The 18093-nt window shown below is 39.2% G+C and overlaps 1 protein-coding gene and 1 pseudogene across 1 annotated transcript; both read left to right on the top strand.

The window, feature by feature from the left end:
* The first annotated feature begins 663 nt into the window (after positions 1-663).
* On the top strand, positions 664-11035 carry LOC110065029 (kelch-like protein 26). Its single transcript, XM_089295447.1, has 2 exons — positions 664-1723; positions 9355-11035. The coding sequence occupies exons 1-2, from the start codon at positions 896-898 to the stop codon at positions 10333-10335; spliced, it is 1809 nt and encodes a 602-aa protein (XP_089151573.1). The 5' UTR covers positions 664-895; the 3' UTR covers positions 10336-11035.
* Positions 11036-14096: 3061 nt separating this feature from the next.
* LOC110068850 (kelch-like protein 23) lies at positions 14097-18026 on the top strand (annotated as a pseudogene).
* Positions 18027-18093: the final 67 nt, after the last annotated feature.

Here is an 18093-nt window from a genome sequence, read left to right as displayed (position 1 = left end):
TTCCGTTGCTCTTGTTCTTGTTCTGACTGGCTGATTCAAAAAACGTCCTTAGTGACGGTTTGTGTAATCGCTGCAAGAATTTAATGTTGCGATCTCATTCATCATGTTCCGTCGCTCTTGTTCTTGTTCTCATGCGATTATAAATGTAACAAATAAAAATTCTTAACATTTGTACTGTGGCTCGCATGGCTCGCATGACTCGCATGGCTCGCCCCTTGGCTCGCATGGCTCGCCCCTTGGCTCGCATGGCTCACTGGCTCGCAGGTTTACAAAACTCGTTCTCTCCTGTTGCTTCAAGAAAGCGTCACATACTGGGTCTTGCCTCGATGGAGCAGGGCGGAATACGTTGGGAAGAAAACAACTCTAGAAGTCACGAAGGTTCCGAGTCTGCGATACTGATTAGCCAAACGTTTGGTGACCTTGCTCGCCTGACGATTTTGTTGTGGGTGAAGCCAGGCGTGCAAAATGGCAAGATCACGTTACCACTAGAGAGCTCCTTGAGAAGGCAGAGACGAAGTTCCTTAGTGAAGAGGTTAAGAGGAGAAGATGGAAGATGATAGGGCATGTCCTACGACAAAACAGAAACAGCCATACCAACATAGCCCTATCATGGACACCTGAAGGAAAAAGGAAGAGAGGAAGGCCTAAGACCACCTAGCGAAGAACAGTTGAGAGAGAGAGGAACAGCGCAGGATGGCGTACATGGGATGAGGCAAGAGCTGCTGCCGCCAACAGAGAAAATTGGAGGCATTCTGTGGAGGCCTTATGTGCCACGAGGCACAAAGAAGCTAAGTGAGGTGAAGTGAAGCCAGGCGTGCGATCTTGTGACGATCTATCAAATTTGCATGTTGACGTCTCCAGGGCGCGTCAGGAATGTAAAGCAAAGCGTCGCAAGATGGTCGCCCATTCCGAGATTCTTCTATCCAAGTGTGCTCAGTTTCGAGACGAAGGTCAATTCATCGACGTTCGTTTAAAAGTGCGAGAAGACATCTTTCCAGCTCATCGCATTGTACTCGCAGCGAATAGCGATTATTTCCACGCCATGTTTGCTGCTGGAATAAAGGAGTCAAACCAGGACGTGATCGAACTTAAAGATGAAAGCATTTCACCTTATGCTTTAAAGATCGTAATGGACTCCATCTACACTGGAGATCTTCATGTCAACGAGAAAAACGTGTTTGAAGTTCTTGCCGCAGCAGATCATCTTCAAGTCACAACTGCTGTTCAACAGTGTTGTGATTTCTTGAAGAGGGAATTCATCCAGCTTCGACCTGACCTCCATAACTACTGTTTGCTTTCCACAGTGGCCGATAGACACGGTCTCAGGGATCTGCAAGAGGCAGCGGAGAAGAAGATGGCTTCTATGTACGTGGATGTCTGTGAAAGCGAAGAATTCCTGACCCATATTGGCGCAGACCAATTATTCAGCCTCCTTAGTCGAGATGACCTCAGTGCACCTTCGGAGACATTCGTCTTCAAATCAGTGATGCAGTGGATTAAATACAAGAGGGAAGAGAGAATGGCAGTAGCGGCCAAAGTTATCGGAGCTGTTCGTCTGGGGTTGGTGGATATCAAGGATGTGATTCAAGAACTGAATTCAGAGGAGATGCAACAAGACCCAGAGATTCGCATGCTTCTGCACGAATCACTGTTGCATAGCAACATGCCTTCCAACAACTCCAAGTTTGCTGTTGAGAAAACTAAGCCACGATCAATGAGCTCGGTAAGTAAATGGACCTTTGCCACATTTGTGATACAGTGTGGGAGTGGGCAGGAACCCCCTACTAGAAATCAGTTCTTGACAAATGAGACATGCCTTTTATTTGCTATTCAACCTTTCAAGTATTTCTCTGTTGCTATTATACTGTTGCGGGGGTAGGGTACAAATATTCCTAGTCGCTTGATGCTAGAAAAACTGGGATAAACTTCTGCCTGATGGGCCACTTGGCTCGCATGCAAACTTCACTTTTACCTATGGGGTACAAAGTCATTTTTATTTCTATTTTTTTCTCTAATAATATTAGTTTACAAAACACAATTTCACAAACATTACAATGCAGGTCTCATAATGCTACTCTACTTACAGAACATTACTTACGTTACTTACAATACGGGTTACTTATGCTGGCAATACAATACTCAATACAGTTTCTTACAGAAAATACAATTATTTGCAATACGGGCTTCTTACACTGCTAACTGATATAATACTCTATTTACATTACTTGCTGTACATACAGTTACTTACAATACGTTATACTGTGTATTAACTTTGAGGAGGGAGTAGTACTTCTCACTAAAACATTTAATTAAGACAAATTTTCAAGATTGTATTTAATGACTAGCTTACTGATAAAATCCTGAATGGAGAAGGCCAGGCTGTTTAACTTACTTGAATAAATATAATGGCGCATAAATAAGGTAGTGTAGTTGAATTTCCGTATTATTGCTGTGTCGTGGGAGCTTGCAGTAATACCGAACAAGGTCTCCTCTGTGGTAGGAGAAATTTGACACGAATTCACTTGGTTGAACCAGTTCAAGACTTTTTGCGTAAACAGTTTGGTCAACATACATTCGATAAAAGAATGCTCAATTGAATCTTTATCTCCGCAGTATAGACATTCATCGTCCGCCTTAATACCAAATCTGAATAATTATTTCTTAGTTACTATCGTTGTATGGATTAATTTAAATTGAAACTCTTTGAGTTTGGTTTCCTTAGAAATGTTTTTTAGGGATTTAAAGATCGTAGTCCACACGTCCTTTTTTAAAGAGAGTTTTTCGCTCCAACGTTTAGGGCCCGTTTGATCTTCGGTGTGAATCTTGACGCTAAGCAAATTATAGAAGTCCTTTGACTTAGCCTTGTACAGATTAATTTGTGTCGATTCTTTGAGGGAAAAGATATTATTATATCCGGTAAAAAATGATTTGTTGATGATGTCGGAGCACTTGGCTAGAGACCTTAAGCGTTCCGGGATAGCGCTAACAACTTGATAATACTGTAAAAAATTGGATTCACAGGAATATTTATCACGGAACTCATGGAATGTTAAAAAATTGCCACTTTCATTCAATAGGCCATTAATCGATAGAATACCCTTTTTAAACCATTCACTAAGGAAGATGGGTTTCTCGTCCACCAATATATCTTTGTTATTAAACAATACTAACTCATGTTTTTGATCGTACGTGTAAAAAGTTTTTAAATCATTGAAGAAGGCTAGTATCTTCTTATAGAAGGACGGGAGGTCTTTAAAATAATTTTTGTCGTAGTTGCACCTTAGTAGAAAGTTTAACCCTCCCTTTCTTCTGAAATAGTGCTGTGGAATAATACGCCAATTACTATTGTCCGAAGTCCGCAACAGTCTCGGGATCCAGGCGAGTTTTAGGGCTTTTAACATAATATCAAAATCCGGCGGTCATGCGTATTCCACCCGCGTTGTCTGGATCTTGGTAAAGGCCTGATCTTTTTATTTTATCTGTTTTGTTTTTCCAGAGGAACTTAAATGATTTTGTTCTTACAGTTTCCACAATTCCTTTGGGAGCATCCAGATTAGAGGCCGAATAGATAAGCTGCGATATACCCAAGGTTTTAATTAACATGGCTCTTCCAAACATCGTCAAGTCCCGTGAACTCCACATGTCCAGCTTAGTTTGCAACGTTTGGATCTTTATGTCGAAGTTGAGCTCGTTATTCTCGTTAATATTATACGAAAAATATATCCCCAATATCTTAACGGGGGCTGTGGAACCATTTTAAATCCAGAAGCTTATTTCTATTACTTTTCCATTTCCCCAACCAAAGCGCCTTCGTTTTCTTTACATTTAGGGACAGACCAGCAATTCGTTCGAAATCTCCAACAATTTTCAAGGTCATTTCTAAATATTCTATGTCCGCATTGAATAGAGTTGTATCATCAGCGAATTGGGACAACGATTCCTCTCACGTTGGAATCCTGACGTATCTTATTTGAGAGTACCTCCGCAGAAAGAATAAACAAATAAGGGGAGAGGGGGCAACCTTGTCGAACTCCTTTTGATGGTTTAAACTAACTGGTTATAAAACCATTGCTTTGTACCGCACTTTCTGTGTTCGTGTAGAATATCTTAATTCAGCGCTTGATGTCACTACCAAAGTTAAAATGGTCTAGCGTCTTCATTATAAAGAGCCATTCAATCGAATCAAAAGCTTTACGGAAGTCTAGTGACGTTAGAATGCCAGGCAGGTTTTGTAGACATTCAGGAACACAACAATTTATAGGGAGGGCGAAACAAGAACAGACCAGATCGATGGCGAAGCAAGACTTTTCTGTCAAAACAAAACATCAAAGCCTGACTAGCCTCGCTTGCATGCGACTCGTCCCGGGCGACAACCGAGCGGTCCGCCATATTTGCATTCGGTGTATATTCCATTATGTCACTTATAAGTCGGATATTTTCCCCAATGTATCTCCCTTTTACGAAGCCTGTTTGGTCAGAGTGGATCAGGTTTGGTAGTGTCGGTTCAATGCGTTTGGCTATTGCTTTTGACGCTATTTTAAGATCAACATTAAGCAATGCAATCGGTCTCCAGTTTGAAAGATCTAGGAGTGACCCGTCTTCTTTCGGAATTAAAGTAATTATTCCCCTTCGTTGTGAAATGGAGAGTTCACCTTTTTCATGCGCTTCGTTGAAACTTGCTATTAAATCGTTTCCTAAAAGATCAAAAAAATAGGTATAAAATTCGATGGTAAATCTGTCTTCCCCCGGTGCTTTATCATTCTGAATTCTGAATAATTCCTTACTTTTGGGAAAGAAAATAGTCGCAGATCTGATTTCCATTTTCATTAACTCCCAAAAGAGCCTCTTATCCGTCACATGGCTATAAAGCACCGGCCAAACGATCGCAACATGCCAACGCAACATATCGCAACATGTTGCACTCAACAATGTTGCGATATGTTGCGTTGACATGTTGCGATCGTTTGGCCGGGGCTTAATAACTGCACGCGTGAGCGTATGTATCACGAACCTTGCTCACATACTGCATGTCATTCAATAGGGTGTTGTTAAATTTCCAGAGTCCTGGTCCCCGAGGAGATTTTTGTCGGGCCAAGATAGCGAAATATAAATTGCGTTATGGTCAGGTGCGATAGCATGGTAAATTTCTGAATTCTTTACATTCCCAGAGAGATTTTTTGCAATTAAGAGAAAGTCAATCCTAGATTTGACTTTAAGAGATTTTGATTCGTACGTGAATTTGCGTAACTTTGGATGTCGCATTCTTTGAATATCCACTGAGTCAAACATTTCCATCGTTGTCAGAATGAGATCACGGTAGCTGGATGGTTTCCACGGTGCACCACCGATCTTACCTTTTATTTTTGATAAAGTACAATTCCAGTCTCCCTCGACAATTAGCGAGGTGAGCTCTGATTTATCGATTATGCAATTGTTGAGCTCTTGCATGAATTGGAGTTGATTGGTCTGGTCATTAGGCGCGTAAATATTGCACAGTGATAGTTTTTGTCCATTAAGAGTGATTGTAATAAGCACTATTCTGCCCTAGTCATTGGCATAAGAATAATCAACTTTTGGTTGTACAAAGGGATTAATTAAAATACACACACCTTTACTATGCGTGGTGCCATGTGAGAAAAAAAGCTCGCCACCCCATTCTTTTCTCCAAATATTTTCATCGACTCTTTCTGAATATGTTTCTTGTAAAAAATAAATGTTTACTTTTTGATCTTTTAGGTATGAAAATATACTCATCCTCTTAATTTGACCTCTGATTCTCCGAACGTTCAATGATAAGACGTCAAATCATGATTTGGACAAACTAGCCGTATTCATATTACTCGATAGAAAAGAAACAAAAGAATTAAATTACGAGAAAAAAAATACAAAAAATCACTAAAGTATAAACAATCCAGACAACGCACACAAACAAATGCACACAACAACACAAAAGAGAACAACTAAACCTTTTTCAAGTAGGGTAAAGAGATAAGTCACATTTCCAAACACACAGAGTCCGTCCCCTCTCCCAAAATACTTCTAAGCAGGCTACAGATTCTCGAGGTCCTCTAATTCGATGATTTTAATGGGTCTCCCGTCTAGCGAAGTCTTCACGTAAATTGTTCCGTCCATCGATCATGCGCTCAATAGTTCCGTCGCCATCTCTACGTTTCTCGTTAGCTCTAGATATGATGCGGCGACGATAGGAAGTTATTTCCTCTTTTACAAATGTTTGCAAATTTGTAAATTTCAGGAAAAACGCAGGATTAGCCTAAGAATTTCCTTTAAACTGTACTGGAGCAAGAACCTCAAGGGCCACACTTAATCTGGGACCCCATTTTTCAGTAAGAAACCTATTTTAACTCTTTCCACTCAACCCTTCTTTCGTTGTCCTCTGTATGTCCACACTGTTCAGGATGGCTGGTTCTGAATCTGGTGTAGGAATCGGTAATTTTATTTGGGTGAAAAGAAGGATTCAAATGCCCTACCTTGGCCAACTGGAAAGAGTTGTTCCTAACTTATTCTGAGTCATGACTAAGCTTTGTTTTAGCTAGTCATCATTATTAATGCTTGGTGTAATGTTGAATTTTGCTTTCGAAAATCACTGACTTGCACGTAATCAAAGTGCTCTATGAGCAAACGCGTCGATTTCCCTGTGGATGATGACTGACATGTGTGGCTTACGGGTTATTCTAGTCATACGATTTACCATATTGACTTCTGGCTATACTTGCTATGACAGCAGTCTTTAAAAAAAGGAATGACTTTTCGTACACACTTTATGATTTACAAGAACTGGCAAACCTCCATTACATGAACTGCATTGCTCCGATGGATTTATTCATTCTTGATTGAGCCACTCTACCTTGTAAACTTCTCGTCGCCTTGCCCAACATATTTTTCTTCTCGTGTGAAGACAAAAGCGTAGTCTGCTTTACGCGACTCAGCGTCGTTAGATCGAGTGCGAATAGGTACGGGGTTGCGAATAAGATCGAAGCGACTCTGCTCGCAGGGTAGCTAAAAAAGATCTTCAGAGAAATCTAGTTTTATTTTATTATGAATTACAAACGCACAACATGTAAACCATCGGATCCAATTTGAGGTCGATTATGCAAACAGCAAGGCCGCGCAACCTCAAAAACCGTGTTCTTATCGATTCTAAGCTTGAAATAAGTACAAGTAGCTACTTGTGGATGTTCCTCACCGAAAAAAGGGTTGAACAAGAAAAGAAAATAATAATAATAATAATAATAATAATAATAATAATAATAATAATAATAAAAAACGAAAAATAATATATCCCGACGAATCCCAGAATTCGAATCGAACTTGGGTCCACTAGATTGGAACGCGGGTGCTAACCATAGTAACACTTAAAAAACCTTGCTTCAAGGGGGAAAGATAGAAAGTACTTCAGCCTTATCTCAAATTGGCTAGCAAATAATCGAATTAGCTAACAAATATGCGACGTATAGTCTCTTAAACTGCAAACTACTCGGATGCCGACTTTTTGCGTAGCTAGTACACAGGAAACAGAGGAGTCCTATTTGACCTTTTTTCCAATTAAATTCACCGTACAATTGTGACTTCAAAAACAAACTGTTCACATGCGATCGTGTTGCGATGATTAAATCTACTATAAATTGACATCTAAAGCTTTTCGCGAGAGCTGTTGCGTGACTTTGCGATATAATAGCTCGTTAGCCTATTCGAGTGTCAAATGTGTATCAGCTTGAACAAGCCCAAGAATGTTTGTCTATGGGCAAAATTTTAATGCTCGGATTGGATTTCAGTTCGTGAAGTTCTAGCGACGTTCTCCGTGCTTCGTCTTCCAATGCGACTTATGTTTCTTCAGTGTTATTTGCGTAACATGGAGAGTTTGTCCTCAAGATCAGGATTTTCTCGCGATGGATTCCACGCCCGCGGTTGAAACTTATTAATCTGGCGTAATTATGAGCTTTTTAGAGGCTCGCAAGACCGCGGTGTTCTTTATTAGAGACTTTTTCGACAACTGCTACTGTGTCCTTAACGAAACTGTTCGCTTTGATTTCCGAAATTCAATTTCAGGATCTCAATCCTCCAGTAGTAGTTCCATCCACATTTAGGGCGGATTGCCTCTTGTCAATATCTACTGAACTTAGGAGCGGAAATTTACAATAGCAGCTTCCAGCAAGTTCGCTTCTGTCATCAAAAATGTTCCCAATGCGTATTACAAAATCCAACATTTGGTCTTATTTACAGTTAACTGTTAATTTATAGTCAAACCAAGTGAAGCGTACCCCTCGAGATTACAATAATGAATTGATTATTTGAATAGTGAACCCGCAAGTCGTTTAAAGAATGCAATGATGACTTGATTAGTTGAATAGTCATTTCAAAAATCAATATTAAATTGACTTTTTTGAACATTAAACCCTTCAGCAGTATTCTTGGAACGACTAGTGGGTTCAATTACCCAATAATCAATTCAATATTGCATTCTCAAATAATCAACTCATTAATGTAATCTTGAGGGATACGCTTCACTTGGTTTGACTGTAAGATTAGAATTGTAATAAAAATGTCAAATGAACTAAATTCAGAAATTATAGCAAACAAAACAAGTTTCCATTTTTAGTGCAACAATCGCAGTTACATAGACCTTGACCTAGAAAGGTAAAACGATACATGTGCCTGCAATATTGATTAATACAGTGATTTCCGGAGCTCTATCTACTGGTCAGCAGAATTACTCCAAAACGTTTACAGAAGATGGAAGGACATCATTTGCATAATCTGCACCACAAGTAATAAACAATTAGATTGTGAGCTCGAGATTTCTATCACGCATAGAAATCAAGAGCGAATAATCTAATTGTTTTAGTATAAATCTACTAGTCGTTCAAAACTTTATCTAAATCCTCTTCACAGACACTTCCAAAACGCCAAGAGGCGGCCGTCATTTTGTTAACAAGCGCACACTACTACGCCACTCACTATCTATCGCAGAATAGATAGTTGGTAGCGTAGCCAATCAGAGAACGGCATTCGTGATAGGGCGCAAGTAGATTTATACTAAAACCCTATAGATCGCTTACGCGATCTCCGAGTTTAAAAAGGATCTTCAAGATCCTTTTTAGAGTTTTTTAAAGTTACAGAAGATGGAAGGACACCATTTGCATATCATTTGTATAATCTGCACCGCAACTAAAACCCTATAGATTGCTTACCCGATCTCCGGGTTAGAAAGGATCTTGGATATAATATTTCACTTTAATGGGTAGTGTAATATGAGCTGAAGAGTCCAAAACTTTTGATAACCATAGAATTGTTATTATCGGTAACCTGCTCATCTGAGTTTATTTTTTCATGCAGGTTCTTGTCGCCATGTCTACAAAGTCCGTCCAGGATACCAATGGAGATGCAAAAGTGAAATACAAGACCGTAGTTCAACATTTTGACGCCGTAACCAAAATGTGGAAACCCTTGCCATCTGTAGCACACCCAGTGAATGAAACCCTCTCATGTTGGTTTTGTGCAGAATATTTTGGTAATTATTTGTATGTAGCTGGAAGAAACCAGTCTTTACGACTTGTTATTTACCGTTATGACGTAGCTAGTAACTCATGGGAGACACTGCCACCATGTCTGGAACCTATATATAGTATCAACTGCCTATGTTCTGTTGATGATTACATTTTTGCAATCAGTGAATCAGAACCACCTCAGAGATATAGTTTGGCTAATAACAAGTGGCAAAAGGGAGCTAAATTTCCCTTGGTAAGTGATGGTTGTTATAGGTTAAGTAATGTAGCGGCTGTGGTTTTAAAATCCAAAATACATGTAATTCATGGATGTGAGGAACGAGAAAGCACTACTAGGAGGCATAGTTGGGTAGCTAAACCGGCTTTAATGCATTGTTTTGACCCAGAAAAGAATGAATGGGAACAAAAGTCGTCAACCTGCCGTCCTCACTTTGGATCCAGTCTTTTAATAGTCAACAACAAGCTGTGTCTAGCTGGGGGAGTAGATTCTCGTTCCGACTCTGTTAAAGCAAAAGGTGACCACGCCCCTGTTGAAGTGTACAAAGAGGAAAACAACATTTGGTCTGTTTTGGAGCAAAACCATATTCCCCCGAACAATCTTGGTGCGGTTGAAATAGAAGGGAGGGTTTATTTCATCATCAACAAATTTCCAATTGACAGTGGGATTAGAATCCCACCAGAAGAGATGTATCACATTCATTTAGATGAATGGGAAAATTTGGCACAAGTAAGTGGCGAAGCAGTTTTGTGTTATCTTACTGTGAAGAGAGAGAGCTTGAAAACGGAGCACGATGAAAGTCAAGCTGATTAACAATTGAAGTTTCGGCATGAGATCTGAATCATTCTCCATTAAGGTGTGAAAGTTTTTTGCAATAGTTAAGGTAACCTAATAGAAAGTTAATTAATAAGAAGTACCAGGAGCCATAATCATAATTATGGCTCCTGGAAGTACTTGATGTGTTGGTAACTCTGTCTTCAGAGTTTTTTTGAAAATAGCGCATTTTAATGAAATCGTAACAGCTTTTAGAAAACCAGGTCGATTACTCTAATTCGCATTTGTCTTCTAAAGTCATATGCGCTATTAGAGCCAGAGTTATATCTAGACAGACATTGACAGAAGTCAAAGAGAACTATTTCTTTTGGTGTACTACCCGTCACAAAGTTTCAGTAGTAGTAAAATATTGAGTGACTGCAAGACAAGAAATGTATTGCCTGGTACTGAGACTTTCCCAGGGGTTTTAGAGGATAAAAAAACCTCGCTCGAAAGGTCCTGGGAACGAGGTAGGGGATAAGGAAACGTTATCATTTATTCAAATGGATATCTAGTCTACTAACGGAGACTTTGACAAAACGGTTTTGGTAAGATTAGAATTTACTACAGTAATGGGAAACTAGAAAGAATATACGTTTTGTTTTTGTAGATATAACGCATCATGTATCTTCCCCTTGGGGAACCTAATGATTGTGTATTAATAATCACTCGGACAATAAATATATCTTTTTATCATGTATTTTGTTGTTTTTGTTTTTTTATGTAAGTTTCATTGGTGAGGCGGCGTGAGAATGAATGATATCGGATTAGTAACCTCTCTCCTGTTGCCCCTGGAATTAAAGAGTAAGTTTATACGACAGTTTGAATTTTCGGAAAATTTAGTGGATTTGTATGTAAAATGTTGCTGGAGAGCAATGTCTTGCTCTCCAGCAACTTTTTCCATACAAATCTTCTTATTCTTTTAAAACTTCGGACCGTCATAAAATCTCCTTCTTTGATGATGGAGGTCTCAAACGTGGCCATTTTGATATTTTCGACATGCTTGTTCCATTTCTGGCATTTGTTAAGTTATAGCCCATAATGTTATGAAAAGTAGGTCACGTGATGGCTTAGCTGCAAAGGGCTTATTGCTTGAAAACTTGAGCAATTATTAAGGATTTTACCTAAAGTGGCCGTTGACATATTCACTTGTTCCCCGCTTTTAAAGCCGTTCACTGGACGCGCAGGTCAGACCTTAACCTCCCCACCACCCCTCCCCCTTAACATTGACTTGGAATTTTGCTGCCCCCAAGAGTCACTGAATTCCAGTCGCTATACGTGCAGTTTAGATTACTAATAGACTATTTTACAGTTGTCTGCTCAGTGACCTGGCCTTTGGATGGCAGCGAGGTTGGAGTTGACCTTGTTTTGATACAGACCTCACTGCTTTTGTTGTGTAAATCAAGTTGTTCTGATGCTAACTAGTTTGCATTTACATGACAAAAGCAGTGAGGTCTGTATCAAAACAAGGTCAACTCCAGTCTCGCTGCCATCCAAAGGTCAGGTCACTGAGCAGACAACTGTAAAATGGTCTATACTGATATGGTATGCGAAGATATCAACATTATATTTGTTGAGGAAACTTCTTACAGATCATCTGTTTCTTGTTCCATTTACCCTTTGTACTTCCAAATATAGCATTCAGAGGTAAGAACCAGAATCATTGATATAAGGCTGCCATGATGTCAAACGCCTTTTCCTGTTGCCCAGCTGCTTTCCACTTCCTAATTTTTTCACTTAATCTCTATGCTTTAGTCTTTCTTCACTCTGACGTTTCAACTGTCTGGCAATCGCACGTGAAAACGTCTGCCATTCTTAGCATGAAGTAAACTTTCTTAAAACAGACTTTTTGCTTTGGTCAAGAATGCCCCCATTTACGTCCAAAAACTGATTTACTTGCCTAACACCGCTCTTCCCTAAACGACCAGTTGACATTAAGCAGTGAATATGCATGTTGAAGGCCCAAAATTGGACTCACACTCACAACATGTCCCATATTAAATTTTATAATGGTAGCTTTTTAAACTCCGTCAGCTGACCTTAATAAAGTTGTTACTTAAATTAAGTTATTACTTACTTACTTGTTACTTACCTCGGCGATTATATCGAGCGGTTCGGAACGGAAAGTGCCAAGTAAGCAAGCTTCACTTAACGGCAGCAATAAGGCTAATAACAACACGGCTGCGTAATAATAAATAGGTGAACGACATAAAGATCGTGTTCATGAAAAATAGTGACTTGGATATATCAATAACGTTCTTCAAAAGTAAGCTTATATTGTGATCCAAGTGCGTGTTGTCCTTCGTTGAGAACTCAAAAGTTTATGTAAATAACACCAAACAATTCCTCTTGAAGAAAACGCCAATAGCGAAACGTGCGAGTGACGTCATAACTCAGACAAACTCAGACAAACAAAACGGAATGGTGGAAGATTAGACGCTTTTTCAAGCGCGTAAGCAAGTGTTCCTAAAGCAATTTTTAAATGAACGAAAATTTGGCGTTTATTTTCCGCCTTTCTCTCTCAGAACACCCGACTTCGTTTTGGAGAGAACATGCCCGTAAGAACAGCCTAAATCTGAAAAACGGGCTTCGTTAGCGAATAAGGCCATACTGTCTATAAGCCCAAAAGTATTGCAATTAGATTTTTGAAGTGAAATTTTCTCTGCCAAATATTGTTTAAGTGAACCTTCAGTGAATTTAGTCAGCTAGTAAGGTTCCTTAAAGGACAAGTTCGCATTTAGCGACCATAGTTTCACGCGCCTTGCAGCCGCAAGAGGGCAGGATTCGATGTCCCGTGGACCAGGAGCCATAATCGGGGACGGAGACCGTAAGTCTCGGGATCCGCGCGCACCTATGATGTGGGACAATTTTTCTATTTTTAGAACAAATTGCGCCATCCTGACTTCATATATCCGCGCGGATCCACGCACGTGTCGGGGGCTCTCGCGTGGATGTTGTCACGTTGCGTGACCAAATAGTGAGAGTTGCGAGATTCTCTTGCAGATATTTCACAGCGATGGCAGGGAATAAGGCAAGGAATTAGATCCAGGGCTCTTTATGCTCTGAGCTAATGGAAAAGTTGAGTTTTTCAGGGTCGAAAACAAGACTTCAATTCCGCGCTGTGATTGGATAATAATATGTGCCCGCGCTAGTTGAACGCGTAAGCTTTTGCGTTTGTTCTGTAAAGAAAAGTTATGAAAGAAAACTCTTTACTCTGGTATCGAGATAGTTTGAGAGTTTCCGAAACAATGCTTAATCATAACCAAACCCTGTTTTTGATAGTTTCTTATTGCTTCTGTTTGTTTGGCGAGTTTGCAAAAGTTTTTTTAAAGGAAAGTCTGACGCGTACATAAGTAGCTCATTGCATAGTGCAGCGCATGCACCTTCAAATCCGAGTCGGTGTTTTCAATTGTCAACAAATCTTGACAAAGATTTCTTTCGCTGTCTTTTGCGCTGAGATGCTGCAACAATTTTCACCAACGCCAAAAGGCTACTAACATCATATGTATTTCTTTAACATAGTGAAATTTTACACTGCGAAAATAACATAGACAAGGAGTTTTGATAACTCAACCAACGAAATCGAAATCGTTTTTCGAGTTCATTAAAGACGGAAAGCGTCATCGTAACTTTGCTAATTATTTCTGCTGTATTCACATATTTTCAGCTAAGCTTTTAATATGTTCTCAAACATTTATCAACCTTAAACATATTTAAGAACTAGAGATATTTTATGAGTTCGATGTACGTTTTGACACGAAAGTGGGGAAGTCCAATTTGTCATGTTTTACTGACTGTACAAAACACGCATCGGTAGGCACTCTTATTCATCGACAACAGACACTTTATTGGATTTTTACACAAACAAAACTGAGCAGTATCTACAGACATAAACTTTATAGTCACTTATTGGGCCTTGATAAAGCATCAAGCGTTGCTTACAATTCAGGCGAAACTCAAACTTGCAATAATTACTTTGTTTTACTTTTCGGTCGAGATAGACTCTGGCGAAATCCTCGCAAGCGTGTGGCAAGAGGAGGGAAACTTTGAAGTCCTGAAACGGTGCTATATCCAAATATATCCAACTGCTTTTTTGCTGTGTTATGGAAAAGCTGTTAATCTTCAACATATGTGAAACTTAAAGTGGAGTAACGTGGAGCTCTTGTAAAAGAAGCAGTGGAACACAACTTGGTCAGCGATATAAAGCGGAACATAACTAAATTCGGCACTGTCTTACTTCACTCAAACTGGAGAAGCTTACGACGAAAATACTGAAGCAAAATTCCAACAGACATGAACGTATTGATTTGTGGGCCAAAAGCGTCAAACATTTCGGGAATTTAGGACGCCATTTCCCTGCGCTATATCCGCAAAAATCCACGCAGCTCGTACGCGCGTGTGCCGCACATGATGGCGAAATTTGTTCTAAAAATAGAAAAATTGTCCCATATCACAGGGACAGCCCCAATACTAGAAAAAGCGCGCGCTTACGGTCTCCGTCCCCGATTATGGCTCCTGCCGTGGACAGAAATCTTGAATTTTTTTTTAACTTCCCACATTGATTTTTTGTTCATTTTTGGACAATGTGGAGATAATTGTAAATAAAATCTGTTTCTGGAAAGAAAAGGAGGGGTTACTAAAGGTCCAAGATCGTTAAATCCAGGCAAAGCTATAGCAAGGGCCATCTGCCCTATCATTGTTCATTTTATTGCGTATAGCGTGCTCTCATGCATGACGTGGCGTGTGAATTTGCGTGCGCAGTAAGGATGCGCAGAAACAATTACCGCGAACGTCTTTAAGGGCCCATTAACCGATCTTTTTGAGCCTTTGCTCAGGAAAATTTATTCTCATATAACCTCATCATTTTTAGTTAGTTCAGAGTTATTTCATGTGTTTTAACTTTTTCATGATCAGTAACACTAGTGATGACGTCAGGAGGCCACGCCCATGGTCATGTGACTAATACTGAAAAAATTACTTTATCGGGATTTTTTTCATTGATTTAATATTTTAATTTAAATCCTCATTACGCTATGCATAGATTTTGTTTCATTTTTAAAAGGTCAGATTTTGAGAGAATTTCAAAATATTAAAAAATTCGTAATTTTCTGAAAAAAGCATGATTTTGAAAAAGGAATGCATAGCTATCTTTCCAGCGTTGGCTTTGATCGAAATCCGTCGAAAAAGGCTGGATTTAATGAAAAACCGCGTTTCCTTTAGCATTTAAAGAAACCGGAAGTGTGCCCGATATATATTGGAAGTTACCCTATCAGCGCGTGCGCAATTTACACTAGCAGCGCACTTCGGTAAGATCAAACGAAGCCACGAGGAGTCAGTTTTTCTCTTTCTGTTGCTCTTGTTTTTCTGTCTTTTTCTTATTTTGTCTTTGCTTGTACTTTTTTTACTTTGCATTTTGTGAAACACAAAGAAAAACATCTAAAATGTGAGCGAATTTGGAAGTTATTGAGTTGTTTTTATTTTCTGCGCTCAGGCTGACGTAGTAACCGGAAGTGAAATTTCACCTCCTTAGCAACGCGCGCGAGCGCGCGCATAAATCGTTTAATGGACCGGGCCCTTAATGCCAGAATGTTAATGCCTTTAACGTAGGTGTTTATGCCAATGCAGTAAAGAGTTATATTGACACTTTGATCAAGGTATAGTCATTGTTATCTTTCCATCTTGTTTCAGGTTCTTGTTGCCATCTCCCCTCAAACGCAGACGCAGTACTTTGATGTTGACACAAAAAATTGGAAACCTTTACCATCCATGGCACAAGTTTTTGAAAGGGACTCTGGCATGCTATGGTGCAGTTCATGTTAGTAATTACTCGTATGTAGCTGCAAAGAATGGCTTACATCAATACAGTCCTGACTGTTGCTACCCTATCTATCGTTATGACTTAGTTAATAATTTATGGGAAACACTCCCACCTTTTCTGGGTTCTAACCATCAAATCCACTGCCTTTGTTCTGTTGATGAATGTATCTATGCATTCAGTGAATCCACTTTGCCTCACAGATATAGTTTAGCTAATAATAATTGGCAAAGTGGAGCCAAGTTGAGCTTCTACAACACAAGTGACAGCGAGAAAGATAAGTTACAAAACGTAGCAGCAGTGGTTTTCAAATCTAAAATATATGTAATTCATGGATATACAAGAAGTGAAAATGATTAAGGGAATGATAATTATCGAGTAGATATGGCAGCTGTTGTTCATTGTTTTGACCCAGCAAAGAATAAATGGGAACAAAAAACATCAACCTGGTATCCTCACTTTGGATCCAGGCTTTTTGTTGTCAATAACAGACTGTGTGTAGCTGGGGGAAAAATTTCTACTCGTAATGACAATCCAGCCCCAGTTGAAGTTTATAGTGAGGAAAACAATTCTTGGTCTGCTGAGGAACAAAAACATATTCCCCCAAACAATCTTGGTGCGGTGGAGATAAAAGGAAGGGTGTATTTAATCATCAACAAATTTCCAATTGACAGTGGGATTAGAATCCCACCAGAGGAGGAATATAACGTTTCGTTAAACGAATGGGAAAACGTAGCAAAAGTGAGGAGTGATGCAGTCTTGTGTTATTTGCCTGTAAAAACAGAAAACTTGGAACAGAGCAAGGTGAAAGTGTCTCAAAGTAACCGATAGTTCATCATATCGGATGCCGGCTTTGTGTGTGATAGCCTCTCGTCAAAATTTTTCACTTGAGGAGTGATCAGAAAAAATTAAAAAATTAATCCTAATGTTGCTGCCAAATATTAATGGTTTTTAGCATTTTCTTTCAGGCCTTTAGAAGTTTCTTTGTATTGTTATTTTACGTGTTTTTGTGGTTAGTCCAAGGATATGTGTGCCCAGGTACGATGTTAAGAACAGAGAAAGCTATTATCCTTTGTATTATTTAGAGTATTCTTCTAACGTGTTCAGGAAAACAGAAGGGGACACAGAAGGACGTTTATACATCTTTTTGTATTTCATAGCTCATCAGTCTACTCTCGGAACAATTGTTTCTAAGTTTCGTAGTTCTTACTAGTTAGTCTAATTATAGTTTTCGTTATATTTACTTCTTAGTTTTTCGAAACCGCCTTGGTTATCGCTTTGTTACGCCGCTTGGTTTACCGCTTTGTTATCTCGCTTCGCTACACATCGCTTCATGTGCAAGTACCGCTTTTTACAAGGTTTAAAAGCGTTTTTTTTAACGTCACAACGCGTCGCTTCAATAAACTTTGTCTAAACCGGCTGAAGTCGCGATTTTTGTTGTAGCATTCGTGTCTAAAGCGTGTTAAGAATTATTTGGCACGTCCGAACGACACTTTGAATTCACATGGTCGACGTCCCGTGAGAAAACTGACGTCTTTCCTCTCCCACCTAAAATGGCAATGTCACGCCACCATTCTTTCACAGTTCCTTGGTCGTACCTGGAAGTTTTGTAAATGTAGTTTTTTCGAAACTTTTACCACTTTTAAAGGTTTATATAAAAATTATTCGGGGCTTGGTTTGGTGGTCTTCTATGTTTTGTAATCTATGATTTATTATGGCTTGACCCATATACATATTGATAGTCAAACAATGTAATGTACATTAATTAGGGTTCAGTGTCAAAAAGTGTAATATAATAAATTTGTACAGTGACTTTATCACTTAGATGTTTTCTGTATCTTATATTATCTCACAAGTAATAAATACATACTTCTTACTGACTGAGTTTGACGTCCATACTGTAAGTTACATGCCGAGTTTTTCCATCGATTTATTGTCCAGGT

Source organism: Orbicella faveolata, unplaced genomic scaffold (assembly GCF_042242905.1).
Source record: "Orbicella faveolata isolate gen_17 unplaced genomic scaffold, um_ofav_v1 contig_26, whole genome shotgun sequence".
In the NCBI taxonomy this organism is placed as follows: domain Eukaryota; kingdom Metazoa; phylum Cnidaria; class Anthozoa; order Scleractinia; family Merulinidae; genus Orbicella; species Orbicella faveolata.
The sequence above is the reverse complement of the archived record's forward strand: the minus strand, read 5'-3'. Positions and strand labels throughout refer to the sequence as shown.